General features: G+C 34.9%; 1 protein-coding gene across 4 annotated transcripts in view; it reads right to left on the bottom strand.

The window, feature by feature from the left end:
• Positions 1 to 20,342, bottom strand: part of COL24A1 (collagen type XXIV alpha 1 chain) — a 402,100-nt gene that overhangs the window by 164,854 nt on the left and 216,904 nt on the right. For all 4 annotated transcript variants that reach the window (XM_047727942.1, XM_047727945.1, XM_047727943.1 and 1 more), the window contains exons 26-29: positions 9,064 to 9,117; positions 6,848 to 6,901; positions 5,495 to 5,548; positions 4,098 to 4,151 (exon numbers count right to left, since the gene is read on the bottom strand). In XM_047727942.1, the coding sequence (XP_047583898.1) occupies positions 4,098 to 4,151; positions 5,495 to 5,548; positions 6,848 to 6,901; positions 9,064 to 9,117 (216 nt within the window). The remainder of the gene's footprint in view (positions 1 to 4,097; positions 4,152 to 5,494; positions 5,549 to 6,847; positions 6,902 to 9,063; positions 9,118 to 20,342) is intronic.

The following is a 20,342-nucleotide window of genomic DNA, read 5'->3' as shown; positions in this document are numbered from 1 at the left end:
GGATTCCATATGTTTATATTTCCTTTTAACCACATCCATCTTTGCTTGACCCTTCTGTTAATTTTAAATTACTCAAATGCCTAACTAATTATGTCTAGCAGTCTGTTCTGGCTCTTGGTTGATATAGCTGGGACAAAACTTTCCCTTAGACAAAAACTAGTATCTGTGATTTTGTGGAAAAAAAATCATTTCATTCTACTCTTGTTATAAACTTTTTCAGGAGAAGAAACCACACAAAAAGCTCTTCTCTGATACTTGGTGTGCTCCAAGTGGTACTCGCATTGAATCTAAATGCAATGGCTGGCTTCCCAATATGGTATGCATTTCTTCGAAGAAGTCACAATTTAGAATTTTTATGGTCATATCCAGTTTCCATCTTGCATAGAAAAATCTTAAAACATTTCTAATACAGTTATTTCCATCTTTTTTTCTCATTTAAATATTAAGTAGCATAGAATAAAAAATTACTCAGTTGTATGCCTCTATTCCTCCCTTCCAGAGAAAGGGTACAAAATCTGAAGTTGTTTAATGGTCGAAGGCAAATCCATGGCAAGAAAAGAGATGTTAACTTTGCTCAGTAGGTCATCTCTCCTGTCAGGGCAGCTGGAGATAGGACACAGAAGCACATACTGGAGAGACACCAAAGGATGAGTTACCTAGCCCCAGTGAGTTAAATGTGCACATGAGGGACAGCAACTAAAGTTGTGCCGATTCCTACTGACCCCAAAATGCTAAGCCACTATCTTACTGGTACTGCAGTAGAGAATCTGCTAGCCTATATTTTCTATATGGTGGATGTGATTGTATATATCATATTGATTAGCTGTGGCATATTAAATTGTGTTATTACACTTAAATGACTGTTCTTCAGCCAAACTTGGCAGGTAAAAAAAAAAGCTTAGAGTATGTAGGATAAATAATAATACTTTAAATTCATGTCACTCTCCCACCTAGGAATCTCAAACCATAGGAATAATACTTTCAGCCAATCCTGCTCTTTTTCAGCTACATAAGAAGTAGGATTATACAACCTTAACAAAGCAGGTGAGACAAATATTCAATATATTAAGTTGTTTAAGTTGTTTCCTGAAATGGCAGACTTTGTTGTTAGCCTCAGCTTTTTTTGTCCTCTGGAAAAGTACCAATGCTGTACAATATTTTAAAAGCCACTGGGCTGTAACTAATTGAATAGTAAAACCCATGTGGTCCAGATCTGAAAGATCGTTACCCTTAACTCCTCCATGTTATGAGGAGAATGCTTGACAAATTATAAGAAACCAGTAAATGTTAGACAGTTGGATGACAGAGAGATGGGCACGCAGACCCCTATGAGCGTGTCCTGTTACTGATGATGTTCACATGGCCATGTGATAGCAATGTTAGTCACAGGCAAAACAGTAATAAGCACTAGTTCCATAATGATAATTCTCGGTGTGATCTCCAGGTCAATGTGCGTAGGGCACAGCTTCCTCTCCAGTGTACTGTGACACAGTTGTGTGCCATGAAGGGTTTACAGATGTGCTGGGAAGATCAAACCCCTCAGCCTCTGGGGTGAGCGGGAAGAGCTGGAGCACAGAAACTTCCAGCCAGATACCTTTCCATTTATCTCTGTGGGTTAGAATGTAGTTTTTTTTTGTCTTTTTTTTTTTTTTTTTGATTGAAAAACACTGGGGAAGATGGACCTAGCATATTGATATCACATCTGTAGTGGAGAACAGATTGATAAGAAGAAGATAGGAGAAACAGGAAGACATTATGTGACATCTGGGATGGAACTTTCTAATAATAATTCTTAAATATTCTGGTCTTCAGTTCTTTTTGTATTCTCAATGTTCAGAAATTGCCTGAAATATTCTCCTGCAAAGGAAGTGTTTTTGTACTAAACAAAGCCTTTATTTCTAAATAAGATTTCTTTGTTTAGAAAGTACTGAATGAACTTTAGGTAACTGTGAAAAGCCAATTTAGGAGAGAATCAGTAAAATGTATTTGGAGGATAAGAGGAAAACAAACCATTGAAAAGATAACAGTTGAGGACAAAGTGGCAAATCAGAAAAGGATAATGATCTATTTGACTAATGAATGGGTAAAGAAGATGTGGTGTGTATATACAATGGAATATTTCTCAGCCATAAAAAAGAATGAAATCTTGCTATTTGCAACAAGATAGATGGAACTAGAGCATATTATGCCAAGTGAAATTAGTCAGAGAAAGACAAATACCGTATGATCTCACCTCCATGTGGAATTTGAGAAACAAGACAGATGAACATAGGGGAAGGGAAGGAAAAATAAAAGAAGATAAAAACAGAGAAGGAGGCAAACCACAAGAGACTCTTAACTATAGAGAACAAACAGGTTGCTGGAGGGGAAGGGTTGTAGAGGGATGGGTTAACTGGGTGATGGGCATTAAGGAGGGCACTTGATGGAAAGAACACTGGATGTTATATATAATTGATGAATCGCTAAATTTTACTCCTAAAACTAATATTACACTTTGTTAGTGTTATGTTAACAAACTTGAATTTAAAGAACATCTTGGAAGGAAAAAAAAGGCGGGGGGAAGAAAAGGGTAACAATTACCCAGGATCATGGGGAGTTTAGAAAACCATGGAGCCAATGAACTTTCTGTATGACTTAGGAGAAAACACAAATGGTTCAGGAGAGTTCTTGCTTAGGTACATGGCTTCTATAAGACCTCAATTACTTAATTAACAAAAGGCAAAACATAGCAAAAGGTATTTCCGCTTTTTTTCAACTGTCATAAAACTGGTTGAACTTTCTCACTTTGACTAATACCAAGTTGAATAAACACACTGGAGCTGAGGAAGTACTGAATGCTGGCAAGGTATAGACTGCTAAATGACAGTGTGGGTACAGATCATCTACTGTCTTTTTATATTATTATTTTAAATTTCACTTGGGCTAAAATAGAAATGGCCATCAGGATTATTCGTAGATTGTAAATCTATAACCCAGTGAGGAAAAGAGTTTTTCAGAAAAGAAATAATAATAAAGACAAATTTCCTCTCTTTCCTCAATCTTCATTTAAAACACAGGACATGAAACTAAAGTTATTATTTCAAACTGGGCATTCTTAACACTTTTCTCCCATTTGCCGCTGGAAAATGAAGTTTTTGTTTTGTTTTTAACTTTTGTTAGTTGGACACCATGTTCTTAGAATTTTCTAAATGTTTTTTTAACTAGCTCTAAAAATCAAAGTAAAGCCAAGGGAGAAAGGAGAATTCTTACAACCCACATATTCAGATTTATCAAGGAAAAAAAAAATGAAAAACCTCCTTCGTATTCTGTATGGTGTCAAATAAGCACAGGACTGGGAAATAGACACACTAAGATTTGAATGCTGGTTTTGTCATTTCTCTCTGTGTGCCTATAGGCTGTATAGTGAAACTCTCTGAGTTCTGTTTTCCTCAGCTATAATATCTGAGATGATACATCTTCTTCAGGTAGTTCTAAGTATTAAGTAAGAAAACAGATGTAAAGTTGCCTGACATGTAATGGACACACAGTAAATTGTGGCTCTTATTTCTTCAAAGGAAAAAAAAGGATTTAATGTTTACAAAACTCGAAGATTGAAAGATTTCTAATTTAATTCTTATACATAATCACCAAACAATGATGATTATATCACTTCTGATTTATAATTAACAGTCATCCTGCATTTGTCTTCATTCCATTTCCTATTGCTCTTTTTTGTCCTGATGTTACTATTCCTTGCTCTGTAAGTCTTTTGGGAGTAGAAAAACAGTTTATTTAAACATCTTCACACTTACAATTCTCCCAAAGAATGGAACTGGAAATTGAGAATGTGAAAGAAGAGTTCTATATGAATTAGTAAAATTTATAAAACATAAAATGGAAAAGTATGGTTTTATGTGTACAAATGATAACAAGTCACACTTTAATTAATGCAGGTAGTTTGTTCATCTACTATAACGAAAACAAGGAAAAAGCCAACAATATCTAAGCACAATCTGGAAGACATAGAGCTATTTTTATCGAGCACATCACTATTTATGAAGTTTTTTTTTTTAATTTAGGTTAATGTATTAGATTACTTCTTGCATTAGATAACTTACTCTTTGTCCTTTAGGACCTTGACTCCCAGGTGGTCCTCTTGCCCCCACATGACCCTACTCATTGAAAATTTAAAAATCAGTAACAGAAGTCACAGAAATGTTAGCAAAATAGCAAAAACTTTTTTTATGTCACGTAATTCTCCTTGGGAATTCTTAAAATAAAATTGATTAATCTCCTTTAAAATTTGCTTTATTTATGAAATAAATGCCATACTTCCCTCCCCCATTATTCTGCTATTCTTCCCCCCGCATTCCAACTAGTTTTCCGGAGGAACCAACCCATGGAGTGACAGTGAAAAGAGAAAAATAAATAACCATTCAGCCAGTCTGACTAGTTTAATCAGCTTGGTCCATCAAAAAAGCAATGGCTGTTGCTGCAAGATTTCTTTCTCATTATTCTAGACATTAATGACAATTATAAGAGTAATAGAGTTTTTTTCCCATTACAATGAAAATGTCACAAATAACACCAAATATGTCACAAATAGATGTAATGAAGACTAAGTTATCTACTTATTACTAAGTCAATTACATGAATTTTTTAGACTTGATAGTTTTTCATAAAGACTTAATTAGAAAATAAAATTTATTTATTTATATGACATTAGGTAGATAAAAACAGTGAACTCTTACAGGATCGAAGATTTATTTATTATCTAACGTGAGTAAAAAGATTGGCAATCATACCAATCTACAGTTTGGCAACTGTACCAATCTTAGTCTTCCTAATTTTAGAAGTTAATAACATGCCTATCAAAGTACTGGAAAACCAAGACTTTCTTCAAAACAACAGCTTCACAAAACAGTATAAACCATTTCTGATAATAGTTCTATTTAGGGGATTATTAAAGCTTATCTTTTTCATATTTAAGTTGATAATAATGGCCAAATTTTGATAAGCAAATTTATTTCTTGGAGTCAAGATTTGATTACCTTTCTCTATATAATAAATGGAGTATTTTCAAAACTCAAGTTTTGGTCAATAAAGATATATTTTTTTCTGACTTTTATCTGGTCGTTTGAGAATACTTCCAAATTTCTAAGAAAAATATTGTAACTTATTTATGTTTTGTTTATCCACGCGCACATGTATATTTGATTACTGACTCTGTTTTCTTATATGTGGTTATTCAAAAGAAAGTTTAAATTTCTTTTTGTTTTAGGCTACACAATTGTACTGATTATTAAAAGTAAATAATATAGCAAGTAGCAGTGAGGAAGTTTAAGATACCATGAAATATTCTAGAGTGTTTTACATTGACTGAAGAGAGAAGTAGCCTCCATCAGTTTATACATTACTTATTTTGCCTAAGAATGGGAAGATTTTTTTTAATAAATAAATCATAGATTTAAATTTAAATAGACATTGAAGAAGGGAATATAAAGATTTTACTCACTGGTAATCCCAGGGGACCAATGGGTCCTGGATCCCCAGGAGGACCTGGATATCCCTATAATTTGAGTAAATATGAAAGACATAAAGTTTCTATCATATCTGATTATTTCCATTGAAGACAAACCAGTAAAATATAAATAGTAGTAAAAGTGATCATGTAAATAAGATCTCCCTTTCCTATCCAAGATATAAAAGGTAATGGGAAACGTACTACAGTTAGAAATGACATGATTATACAGAAGCTGTATATCCTTTTATTAGTAATTCTGCCTAGAAAAGAAATTTGCTAACCAGAATCACATACTATAACCTATTGAGAAGAGAATATTCATCTTATCTTTCTGTAGGTTTTGTTATGTTATGAATAGATGGATACTATATTATATAGATTATGAAGCCTTTTCATTGTCAGAGGCCAGAGAATTCTATAATTAAGGAATGTGAATGTGTATAAATACTCTAGAGCTTGTTAAATTTTAGAAGGAACACACCCTTTACAGCATAATTCAGAGAATTACAGCATAATTCAGAGAATCTCTTAGTAGATAATAATTCCTGATATTGATTAACCTAATTGGGTATATTAAATTTCTTAGTTTACAGCAAATGGACATAGCTAAAAAAAAAAATCTTATAGAGTTTTGCTGATACAACAGAAGTTAAAACTAAAGAATAACTTACGTAAAATAAATTTGTAGACAGTCTTATGTGCCACCAAATCTATTACAATATATTTTCTGAAGCAAGATTCTTTCATTGATATTTTTTGTTCTCATTCCTATCATGTTTCGAAACTATTTAATAAACTAAAAAATACAATCTATATATAATAGTTGTTAGCTATTACTACCTTAAAGATGCAAGATAGTAAGATGAATTCTGGATTCTGATGTTTCACATATCAAAAATTACATCAGGACCACAAACGCATCTGGTCATTTGAGAATACTTCCAAATTTCTAAGAAAAATATTGTAACTTATTTATGTTTTGTTTACCCATGCTCACATGTACACTTGTGAGAGTGACAGTAATGATATGTGCTATAGAAACTATAAGCTATAAAAGAAAAGTAGACCCCTAATCATATTCTTTTTTCATTCATTTCACTAATTTATGGTGGCTTAATTCTTCTCTTAAAGCTATAGAGTCATTTGACCAAGTCATCTGATTTTTCATGCTTTGCAGTGGCAATCAGCATTTGAAAGGTAAATTGTTCAAAGGAAAGGAAAATTCAAATGGAAATATACTGTAAAATAAACACTTTTCACTTATTTAAATTTCACTCAAGGTAATTCCACTTCTGGAATTATGATGTTCTTTGGAAACATATATTTCAAATCAATGACTCTTACCATAACACCCTTTTCTCCCTGGGGACCTAGTGGACCTGGACTTCCCCGTTCTCCCTTTTAAAACAAAGAAAAAAGAAAAACATTGAGGCAAATTAATCAGTCATGACTGAGATAAGCCTTGACAGGAAAATTGTCAGACTCATATCTTACATGCACATCTCATCCTAACTGCCAATACTTTTTAATTTACCAATTGTATATTTTTACCTTAAAGTTGCTATACTTCTAATATAATAAAAATCCTCAAAATATATTTCAAGAAATAAAATACTAAAAATATTTTTATAGTAGAAATGCTTATCATTTTGAGGAATATAAAATAGGAGGAGGATAGTAAAAGTATCAAAACATATTTTAAGAATTAACTAATTCCTATAACCATTGAACAAAATTTTATTTCTGTAATCTGTCTACCACAAATATAATTATGATAATCAAATATGCCATAGCACATTAAAAGAATTAAACTGATTCACATTAAAATTCCTAGGATTAGTATAGAGCATTTGACCTTGCACAGAAAAAACAAAGTCAGAATAAAAAAAATTACAAATCTAATTTTTTAAAATGAGCTCATTTTATACTTGTTAAATTGTTAATAAAAAATCAATAAGTACATAATAAGCACTTTCAATGTACTGAGAGTTGAAGAGCTATAACAGAAATTTGGCTTAGAGTCTACTCTCAAGTATTTGGAGACATGATGTTAACAAAGGTCAATCAATTAGAGGACAATTAAATTGTAAATTGTGTGGTGCTTATCCTAAGTCCAGGAAGGAAAGAAATCAGGAATGATCAGAGGAATCTGAGAAGACTTTATGGAAGAGATGAGACTTTGAGTCCTACAGTCTGGCTTTGAATAAATAGAGGGAAACAGAGAGAATACTCAAGCTAAAAAAACAAAACAGTAAGAACAGGAATAAGAGCAAGTATGTAATATATGAGAGGAGAGAGAGAAAGGTTTATATTGGAGACTATTAGAAAATGTGTTAGATGAACTGATTAAGCCAAAATTATGTAGTACTTTGACAGCAAAGTAGAGGACCCAAAGTAATTGAGTCAACAGTAGGGAGACAATGATGGTTTTTCAAAATGTTTCAGATAACCCATCAAAATTAGTCCTCTGCTTGTAGTATGTAGGATAGATGAGAGGATAGAAATATGACAGGATAAATTTAACATAAACTGATAAGAGTATGTTGGGGGCAGGGTGGGCTTTGGATTGACTATTAGAAAAGATAAATTACATAGAAAAAAACTCTAAGCCCTGCTAAAAGATTGGGCATAGAGAATGGAGGAAAAAGGAAAGCAAAAATGGGTTTCACTTTATTTATTCCAGAAGACTGGAAGAACTGAAATAGGTATAAAGCACACTAATGGACATGAAATTATTGGGAAGAGACCAGTTTAAACCTGGGGAAAAAAGTGATAAATTTTAGACATGTAGACTTTGACTTAAACTAAACATTTCGGATAGCAATAACTGGAATATTTTCTAATTTACTCCTAGTCCTGGCTCTACTTACTCACAGAGTAGCCTTATGTAGTAATTGCAAAAGACTATCATGCTTACAATTTATATCGAGCACAACAGGTTTTAGTCAAAGACCCAAAGTTTTGGTTTATAACCTACTAGTCCATTATAAGATTCCATTAAAAAAATTTAAAATGCCCTTGGTTTCAAGTAAAGAATTACTTTTTATTTTTTAAAAAGACTTTCCTAAATTTGAAACTCAACATGGACAATCACTCCCAAGGTAATGATTTCTAGGTCATCTTTAAGCAAATTACAATTTCCATTACAATAGCCGGGAATATGCACGAATAATTGCACACTGGATTCCAAGTGAAAAGCAAGAGATTGTGACTGAGACTTGGATCAGGTAAAGTGATAATTGAATTCCTTTCAAAACTGCTTCCTTTAGGGAGCTTGCTCTGATAAAGTTGATTTAAATATGATCTAGTCATAAATCTAGACCATCAGTTTCATCTTTTCTCCTCAGACCACATCATCACAACGCAAAGAGTAGTCTGCCCTTTATAAATTAGAAACATATATCCCATTAGCTATATTTCAATATATTTAAGATGTTCAAGACAGGTGGTATATTTTAAGTTATGAGTGATTTCTAATCAACATAAAATGCCATATGAATGTCTCCTGTTTGAGTTTAGCCTGGAATTCTTATCATTAGAAAAAAATTGAAAGGCATTACCTTTTCACCAATGCTTCCAGTAGTCCCAACTTCTCCAGGTAAACCAACAGGTCCCTTTTAGGAAAAAAATATAACAGAAAATACACTTTTTACAACATTGCTATTACAGCATTTTGGTTTTAAGTCACTTTAACCCATGTTTCTTTTTAACTCATCCTAAATTTTATCTTAGAGTAAAATTCTTCCTAGTATAGATGTCCAGCCTATGACTTCACATCAAAAAGTAATCTATTCATTCAATCAACAAATATATATGAATGTCTAATATGGGGCAGGCCCTGAGCTGGGAGGCACTTAGTTTCATATCCAAACACAGTCCTTGACCTTGTGGAATTTGTAATCCAGGGGATGTTATAAAGAACTGTAGTTTTCACAGCTTCTAGATGTGGATATATCAGCTCACGAAGTCATTTCTGTGACTTCTTTGAAAATTCCCAATATTAGCACACATCCATTCATTAATCCATTGTCATTCAAGAAATATTTGGTGCCTGCTCTGTGCTGGTACTACATTGCTTTGCTGAGATTTTGTTAGCAAGCAGACCCAGGCTCTCACGAGGCAAAAAGTCTGATACAGAGACTAAAACCAACTAAATTAAAAAGTAATAATTACAAATCTTCACATTGGCTTATAAAGGAAACAACTGTGATAACGAGGTAGAGACTGAAAGAGAAGAGAGGGTAAAGCTCAGGTCTGACATCTAATCTGAAAGCTGAAGAATAAGAATAGGCCAGTTGGCCAAGAGAAGAAAGGAGAAAGAGTGTTCTAGATGAGTAAACAGCTTGAGTAAAGAGTGAATTTAGTGCACTGAAAGGAATGAAAGAATGCAGTCAGTAACACTGTTTCAAAGTGAACAAGGCTCAGTGTTCATCTACCTTGTCTTTATGGATTCTACTTCAAACAATATAGCAAACAAAATAACATAGACCAAGCTGTACAACAACAACATAATCTTTCTCCTGTCTTCAGTTATGAAGCCCTTTTCTACTATTATTTAAAGATGTATGAAGCATTTTTTCAATAGCTATACTTTGTTTAGATTATTGTATGATAATATAAATTAGCATATAGAAGGCACCTAAATCATGAAAAAAAATGATTTGCTATGTTGAAGCTAACTGAAGTTAAAGCATGGGGTATGATTTTATCTACATATCAATCTTTCCCTCACTCCCCTACCTACCTCTCTGCCTACCTACCTACTTATTTATCTACTCGTCATGGATATACCATGTATGGTAAGCACTTCCTGTGTGTCTTATTTAATCCTTACAAGAGCCATATGTGGTAGTATTATCCTGCTGCACTTACAGATAAGGCAGGTGAGTTAAATAGCTTGCTGAGGTGGATGCGTTTAAGTAGTGTGGTTGAGTTTAAGTGGCTATTGAGCACTTAAAATGTAGCAGATCAAAACTGACATGTGCAGTAAATGTAAAAGACATCAGATTTTGAAGACTTACTACAAAAAGAATGAAAAAATTAAATCACTGTTTAAATTGATTACATTTTAAAATGAATGTTTTGGTACTATTGCTTGGTTTAAATAAAATGTTAGTAAAATCAATTTCATCTGCATTTTTTTACCTTTGTAAATATAGCTGTTGAAAAATGTTAAATGACATTTGTGACTGGCCTTGTATCTCTATTGGACAGCACAAATCTATATTCTCAAAAACTATTCTAATGTTAATGGTTATATCCATTAGAAGTGATCTAATATATTTCTATGATTACTGATTTTAAGAGCATTAACACTTTCACTCTGAGACAATGATCAATAGTCAGTTAATCAAATCTGAGAAGAACAATGAAATATAAATATTTGTGAGACAGTAAACAAAATATTAGAAACTGAACACAGACTAATATTGATTCAGGGGAAAAACCCTTTTCCTAACACATATAATCTAGGTGAGTGAATGGAGTAGGCCCAATTGACTTATCCCAGTATTGACTATGGGTACCAGATCAATGTCACCTACAGAGAACTATTTTGCTTAGACCATAGCAGTTGCTTACTAATTAACGGAAACTGAATTAGGTACTAAGATTTAAAAATCCAGAGATTTTATATATGAAGATTAATAAGATTCCTAGTTTTAGATGACCTAGCAAGCACAGACAAGCATTTTCAAAGGCAAATCTGGATGGATCTAAGCAACAGTTACTACTTAGATGCATTCTTTCGTTCGCCACAGTCCATACCAATTGCTCTTAACTCTTATTACTATATACTACCTGCTTCCAATAGGGCATTTGAGTTTGTCAGTACTGATGTCAAGTATTAGGAGGTGCAGTCTACCAAATTTGGAAGAAATAAGTTCTCACTGGAAAATGGGCAGTTCACAGGCTTATATCTTTGTCCACAGGGAATCGTTAATAAAACTTATATTAGGAGAGCATAAATAATGTATTAAGACTCTGATTCCTCCCAACAGTTTTCTTTAGTTTCTTCTATCTGTTTTCAAGTTATACACTTACGGAGAAAATTCTAAATTAGTGTTGTAGGAATGATGTACATTTTCCCAAAGGTGAAATGTATAAAATTTCATTCATAATTATTTCATTAGTTATTATCTACCAGGTATAAGACACTATACTAGTCAATTTAGAAATAACTAATAACTAAAATACAAAGAAGATAGCAAAAATATTACATGAAGATAAAGTACTATAGAATATCAGATAAAGTTAAGTCAGCAAACTGTGACCCCAAAAGCTGGCTACCTCTTTTTCTAAGTTTCACTGAGACATAGCAATGTCTACTTGTTTAGTAATTCTCTATGTCTGCTTTTGCCCTACAAAGGCAGAGCTTAGTAGATGTGAGAGAGTCTGTAGGGCCCACAGAGCCCAAACCATTTCTCTTGGGTATTTAAGAGAACTACAAAGCTACAAAACTACAAAACTACAAACCACTGAAGCTGTAGCCTTCATTTATAAGAACTATCAGAAATTTATACTTTTTTGACCAAGAATTTTCATTTAAAAAGTTTCAAAACACTGATTCTATATCTAACACACACTAAGGAAAATGACAAAGCCTAGAGCCAAAACACACTGTGTGTTAAGAGCTAGACAACTCTACAATAATTGAAAATATTTCATTTTTTATAAAATAGGATATGTAATAGCCTATTTATAGATTTTGTTAGCTAAAGCAGAAATTCAGAAGGCAAAAAGCCTTGCATATAATAAATCACTTGTTAGAACTAAAAAGAAGTATTATTTTTTTCAAAAAGTCAGTAAAACTCTAAAATACACTAGTTCTATTTTTTTAAGTAACCACATCCTCCTTATTCACTAAAGACTAATATAAAATTAGAATATTTCCTAGTTGAAACTAAAATGTTTAAAAAAACTTTTACATAAAGTTCATAGACTTGACAATTCTGCCTTAACTGTGGTTTAGAACTTGTTTATATTGTTTCTAATTTTCTTTTTGGTACAGAAACAACTGCAGGTATAAGATAAAATAAAATAATTCAGAGCCCACATCTCTTTAAACTCACTTGAAAATGGGACATTAGAAGGCTAATTCTCGAGGATGTAGCTCAGTTTTATCTTAGAAACATATTAATTTCAATGTTTGCACTTATTAGTGTTACTGAGTTTATCCACTTTTAAAAAATTTTTAGAAGTTATCTTACTATAATAAAAGCAATATTTGGTTATACTATATGAAATTGCTGATATTTGACTTTTTTTTAAACCTTAAACATTGGTAATTTTACATGATTCAATCTAGTATAAAACTTATAGGGTAGGAGAAACAGAAGACTGGCCATGATGAGAAAGTGACAACTTTAATCACTACATCAGAAAATCTATTTCCATTCTATTATTTACTTCTCCTCCTTAAGATCTTATACATTCACACGTTTGTTGAAGATAGTGAAAATACAGACTTCTTGTCAGTCTAGACAGATACGGGAAAGATGGAGAAAAGTGGAAATACAGTGCAGGTAATCGATCTGTGTAAGACAGAGGAATGTGTTTTTAGATAAGACAGATATGAGATGTATATTGGACATTCTGGTAGGAATATTCGCAACACAATTGAGTACACAGGTCTAGAGCTAAGGAAAGATAACTGTGAATTATCAACAAAAAGAGTAACTGAGTAGATGCATCACTGAAGAGAGTATGTAGGCTGAGAAAAGGAAGGACCAAGAACAACAACATTTAGCAGGCAGGATGGAAAATGGAAACTTACAGAATTGACTATATAAAGAAAGTGTACTGTCAAAAGGAGGATATTGTCAGGGTAGTTGGGTGGCTCAGTCAGTTAAGCATCTGACTCTTGATGTCAGCTCAGGTCATGATCTCAGGGTTGGGAGATCTAGCTCTGCATTGGCCTTACATTCAGTGCATTGTCTGGTTGTCCCTCTCCTTCTGTTCCTCCCCATTCTTGAACACGCTCTCTCTCTCAAATGAATATATAAAGTCTTAAAAAAAAAAAAAACCTAAAGGAGGATATTGTCTATTTATTTTTGTCAATAATGGTTTTTTTTTAGACTTTTTCATTTAGGGGTAATTTTATGACTTGACAAACATGAATGGGCCTTTTCTGTTTATTTCAAAATACATCATTGTTCCTAAAAGGCTAACCATTGTATCATTTCACCCCGATTTTCAAATGAAACCTATAAGCTTAGGATATATTTGACAGTGTGATGTGGACTAAGCAACTTCAGCTCATTGTGCCTCCTCCTTTACCATTCAGGAAGATGTAACCTCAATTTCATTAGTCTGCATGTTTTATAAAGCAAGGATAATGTCTTATCTGATACTATATCCCTTATACCTGGCATACTTCTTGGAATACAGAACATAATTACAAATACATGTTGAATGAATGAGTCAACAAATTAGATGGAGCAGTAGCGGTGGAAACAGATGAGCTGCCCACATCACCAGCAGAGATGCATAACCAGAGAGGCCTAGATCCAAAGACTAACTAAAGTGAGAGTATAAAGGCATGTCCATTTTTGCCTAATACGGGATTACTCTGTTGGGCTAATTATATGCTCCAGATCTCCCCTAAATGATTGTTTGGCTCTCATTTCCTCCAGTGGGAGGACGGAGAAACTGAGCAAAGCCCAGGATTTAATAGAGTGATCAAACTCCAGGAGAGGTTAAATGTCTAACCAAGACAACTCTGTTAGAACAAGGCCAGGGCCTTCTTTGGAAAAAAAAAAAATGGGACCCTGACACTTGTCATGAGGATACCTAGATAGAGGTCCCTGAAGATTCTGAAGCACCAGACTCTATGAGCTTACAAATGTGGTCTACCTCTCATTAATGCTAGCACTTTCCCCCTCTAAGAAAACATGTGCCCCAATTAGGATTTTTCCATACATCCTCTTTTGGCCATTATGTCAAGAACTAGGGTTAACTTACAGCTTGATATGTCTGATATAGGAGGAAGAGACTATATCCCAAAGAAATGAAAGATCTAGCCAATATATACTGGTAGGAATTGGGGCAGTGGGAACCTGATTTGAGAGGTACTTAATCAAGGGAGACATAACATAATCTAAAATACATAAATATAATATAAATTAGATATGTGAGTTTATTAATTTGGGAGCACATATCAAAGATATAGGACTTAAAATCCTAGGGTGCCTGGGTGGCTCAGTGGGTTAAAGCCTCTGCCTTCGGCTCAGGTCATGATCCCAGTGTCCTGGGATTGAGCCCCACATTGGACTCTCTGCTTGGCGGGGAGCCTGCTTCCTCCTCTCTCTCTGCCTGCCTCTCTGCCTACTTGTGATCGCTCTGTCAAATAAATAAATAAAATCTTAAAAAAAAAAAAAAAAAGACTTAAAATCCTGTCAAGGACCTCAAGAGATTGTGTAAGCTCCTTTAGTGGGTTTAAGCTGTGAGATAAGTAGCTCTGCCACGTGGTCCATATGACCAGGAAGACCCTATACGTTTTAGAAACATCACAGGTGGGAAAAGAAGATATGTAGAGCTAACAGCAAGCCTTGGTAGGAAGGATGCAAAAGTCTTCTTAGATTTTGTAGCAAGGCCATGCCATTTGCAGAAGAGAATTATATGTGTTTTGAAAATCAAATTCTAGTGTGCTTCTAGGCTCTAAACTGAGCACCTAATCATGGACACCAGATGACCATACATCATCAGCTGAGTTGTGTCAGACACAAGGTGAGCAGTTCCAGTGCAATCTGGCATGGAACATGAGCAGGACAGAGGTATAGGCAAACTGAATGAACAAGTAGTCTAGACCCCCAACCAGGACCTCTTTTTTTAGCAGATACCTCTGGCTGTCTGGGAGATGTCTTATGACCAGCTGCTTGAGAACAGATGTCCAAACTTGGTTTATGGACTGGTAGGCTTAGTACTATGGACTTACTATTTGTGTCCTCTCAAAATTCCTACGTTAAATATCCAATGGAATGGTCTTTGGAGGTAGGGCTTTGGGGAGGTAATTAGGTGATGAGAATGAAGATAAGGTGATTAATTCCATGATGGGATTAATGTCCCGATAAGAAGAGGAAGAGAGCTAGCCCTTTCTCTATCTACAGTGAAAAGATAGCCATCAGCATATCAGGAAGTGGGCCCTTATCAACCACTATCAATAACATGTTTGTTGTTTAAGCCACCCAGACTGTAGTGTTTCATTATAGCAGACTGAACTAAGACACTTACTATGTAGTTGCAAACTGAAAATGGATGGAAGCCGTACTGTAAGTTCACTCAGGAGTGTCTTAAAAGGCAGTGGATAGGGAACATTTCTAATGAGCAGAATTTCTGACACTGTGCCAGACTGACTACTTTCTGGGAAGGAGAAGTGGCTTCAAGTTAGAATATGCACAGACTAGCAGATATCTGTGAGTAACCCAGCTGGTTGGTTAGTCACCTGAAAGGAAGAAGATTGTAAGATTGGGAACAAGGCTTCAAATGAGGCACGTAGCATACATAGGTACCTTAGACACAAAGTGCAAAGATTTTGCATCAAATGTTAATGCCTAACAAAGAAGGCCAAACCTGGAAGAGTGCCTGGAAGGATACAGAATAATTCAGAAAGTTGACATCAGCAAGTCTTGGTCATTAGTCATCTCAGTGTTGGATACTGGGCGTATGAATAAAATGAGCATGGTGGGAGGGATGAAGGTGTGTATGGGTCTGACATCATGGGTTCCTATTAACAAGGCTGAATTAATTACTGCTGCTACTGAATATTCATACTGCCAACAACAGAGAACAATACTGTTCCCAAGATATGATGCCATTCTTTGAGGAGAACAACCAGCCCCTTGGGGGCAAATTCACACTGGAAAGGCCAAAGAATTATTGTAACAGAAATAACAAACTCTGGGAATCGGTTTCTTTCTTCTCCTCAGCCCTCAACTAGCAGCAGTATCTGATAGCTTACAAAGTGCCTAATCTGTCTTACAAGATCCCAAAAACATTGTGTCAGACCATGGTACCCATTTTATAGCAAATAAGTTGTGACAGTGGGCCTATCATGGGATTTAGTAGTTATATCATATGATAACAAGAAGCTTCCAGCCTGCTGGAACACTGGATTAGCCTGCTAAAGGAGCAGTTAAAGTGCCAGCTAGGAGGGGATATATGTATATTTTTTACGATTTTATTTATTCATTTGAGAGAGAGAATGCACAGCAGGAGGAGCAGCAGAGGGAAAAGGAGAAGCAGGCTCCCTGCTGAGCAGGGATTCCCAATGCAGGGCTGGATCCCAGGACCGTGAGATCATGACCTGAGCGGAAGGTGGTTGCTTAACCAACTGAGCCACCCAGGTACCACCTGGAGGTGATACTGTTTAAGGATAAAGCACTACCCTATAGGATAAAAAAAGTATATACACCAAATCAAAGACCATTATATGGTACTAGATCTCCAACAGGAAATAGTCATTGGTCCTGGAACCAAGGGGAGGAAGCAGAATTAATACTATTTACTACCACCCCCAACAACTCTGTGGAGGACCCTGTGCTTTCCATCCCCACAAAATGTAAGCTCTGCCAGAATAGAGGTTTTGGTCCCCAAAGAGGATGTATTTTCATTAGGTGGCACAGTAAGAGTTCCACCATTGATCTATAACCTATGGTTGCCCTTTGAATACTTCAAGTTCTCTGTATCTGGGCACCAGAAATCAAGGAAGAGTCACTATTGTGCCATAGTTCATTCACCCTGATCATCAGAGGCAGAAGATTGATATCATTTGTGGTCCTAAAGCTAGCTGCATTGTTAGGGGCTATACTTTGTACTACTAAGTCCTTTTCTAATTTTTCCCTCAGGAGGAGAATCTACCAGAAACCTAGAGCAATCCCTTGAAAGGATATGAAGTCAACCCAAGTAACACAAGGAGTAAATGGTTGTGAACATCAAGATGGGCCATCAAGATACATCACCAAGGAAGAATATGTTGCCTAAGCTGTTGTCAGCTTCATGTCTTCACCTTCAGAGGGCCTTCCTGACCAATGCATACCCTAAGGTGACCCATATACTATGAGTGCTTGAGTTGGAGTATAAAAAGCCCAGCCATTCAGCCCAGCATGGCGAGTTTATAAAGGATTCAGAGCTTCCTGTATAGATGGTTGAGATTTAAGTAGGGCCTCTATCAATTTGACTTCTCTATCTATTTAACCCTATTTCCTCTTCCTCTTTCTTCAGGCATTACTTTCTAATAAATATCCTGCAGCAAAATGCTATCTCAATCAGTCTACTTCTGGAATATCCCACTTGTGGTCTCAGTTCCTCCCTAAATGGGAGTCTCAATCTACAGAGGGCCTTGGAATTATGACAAAGTATCAGTGAGTCCATACATAGATACTGAGACTACACGAAATACAGAAAAGCAGGACTGCAACTTGTTGGTCTGTAAAAATGATCCTCATTTGTGAAAAGACAGGATTATCACTAAGAGTAGTCTGAATTAGTAAAGGGAGATTCCTTTTTCATATATTCCCTTTTGACAAGATATAACTGTCATACTTAGTGTAGCTACTAAGGTACATATTGTCAACCTACTTTTAATGCCTGGGTAATGACTATTATCATTGTTAGGATGAACTGAACGCTTTATCCTTTTTACTAAAAGGGAGGAAATTGTTCCTTACATATATATGGTTTCTGGGGATTGGCTTGCATGTCCAAAGTGTAAGAAAATAGCATCTGGAATGTATCCCAAATGCAACTCAAGGGAGACTCTCTGATATAGCAATTGGAGTGAAATTTCATTCCTCACCCTTTGTACTAAGTGATAAATCTTTTCTTGATATATCAAGGATGAAATTTTCAAGCTCACCAAAGACTAAAGACACTTTGGCAGCAAAAAAATATAGCTTATTATAATTTGTTTTCCAGAATGTTTGACTTACTTTACAAAAAATCCTTTAACCCTACTTCTCTTTCAAGTAAGGTACACTTATATTGTATACAAACACTAACACTATACCAATACCTGGTGCCCAAGAATTTAAATAAACCAAATGAGGAAGCCATGTAGCATAGTGATTATGATAAATCATACCTGTTACTAAATACAGATAAAAACTCCCTTGATTTTTTTTTCCTGGAATAATGTGTAAGTGAACAAAAACAGTGATTACTCATCTGTGTTCTCTACTGTCTTTGAAAGCAAGAATGTGCCTAATTAGCCTTATTAGAGTTTCTGAAAACTGAAGATAAGCTAGCTATCTATAAGCACTGGTGATGGTGACATACTAAAGGAAAGCCAATTATTTAGAAAGCCTGCATTCATTAACACTTTAAAACGTATAGGCATGCCCCAAAATTAATTAATTAATTCTTTTCATCAACAAACATTTGAGAATATAATACATGCCAGATATTAATTAATAATGCAGAAAATTTATACTGTGAGTTAAATTTAAAATACAGACAAGCAGGGCGCCTGGGCGGCTCAGTGGGTTAAGCCGCTGCCTTCGGCTCAGGTCATGATCTCAGGGTCCTGGGATCGAGTCCCGCATCGGGCTCTCTGCTCAGCAGGAAGCCTGCTTCCCTCTCTCTCTCTGCCTGCCTCTCTGTATACTTGTGATCTCTCTCTGTCAAATAAATAAATAAAATCTTTAAAAAAAAAATACAGACAAGCATTTCATTATTTTAGAGGCTCCTGATTGGACAATAGTTTATTGTGGCAACAGTTCCTCCACTTCAGACTGTTGGCATTTGGATATACAGGTTTTCTAAGATCTGTAACTCCATGGTCTGCTCAGTATCCAAACAAGGATTTCAGTTTCTGACATTTCCCTGACAACTACTTGACTCTTACTTCCTTGGATCATACATGTAGTCATGAAATAAAAGTTAAGAATGAAGTTTTGCCTTAGGAAGGTCTGGCAATAATTAAAAGAATATGCCTGGAATGTCTACTCAACAGATGCTTTTACTCACACTTATATTATGAGAAGCTTGAGAATAGAAAGGCAACTGGTGCTATCCTCCCTGCACTAAATTGCCTGGCATCTGTTGTTCACATTATTCTGCTCTTCTGAATGAGCCTCATGACAATAAATCAAAGGTGATAAAGTGAGTATCAACACAGGGCTACCCCAATCTTGGTTGAACTTCTTAAATTACTGATTAAAAAAATTAAAAAATAAAAATTTCTTATGAGAGATAAGAGTAATTCTCCTGCTGTGACACTTGTGTTGCAAAACATTTGAACTGTAAGTTCTTCTTAAAGTTCTAATAAATTAGCAGGCTCATTTACAGCAAAGAATATGTGCTTAGAATTATAGCATATTTTTTGCCACATATGAAGCATTAAATTAGTTCTGCATTCTTTCATGCAGATCTTGTATGTCTTGAGTTTGTGTGTGTGTGTGTGTGTGTGTGTATTCTATCTGAAAACAAAACTACTAGTCAGAAAATCTGTTGTCTGATGACTCCCATCAAACCCTTCTTCCATCAAAATCTCTGTACCTAAAAATGAAGAAAATAAAATTGTTGTATTGGTAGATTACTAAAGAGTTGAGTTCTAGTTTAGATCTTCATTCATGAAACAAGTCATGGAACCAGTTTGGGTCTCATCCTTCTAATTCTACAAAACAAAGAGGATGGACCAGATCATCTTTCTCATACATCATAGTACTGAAATTCTATAATCTCTCTCAAAGTTTCCAGTACTAAAATTCTATAATTTAACCACAGGAAGATGAAAAGCACCCAGGTATTTAGAGATGCTTAAAATCTTTTGAACAGGTGGCAAAGAGATGTAATTTTCTTTAATTGGAATACTTTTATTTCGGAATGAGGAAGGTGCATCTAC

The sequence above is a fragment of the Lutra lutra genome, chromosome 4, assembly GCF_902655055.1.
Source record: "Lutra lutra chromosome 4, mLutLut1.2, whole genome shotgun sequence".
Taxonomy (NCBI): Eukaryota; Metazoa; Chordata; class Mammalia; order Carnivora; family Mustelidae; genus Lutra; species Lutra lutra.
This window is presented reverse-complemented; position numbering and strand designations above follow the sequence as displayed.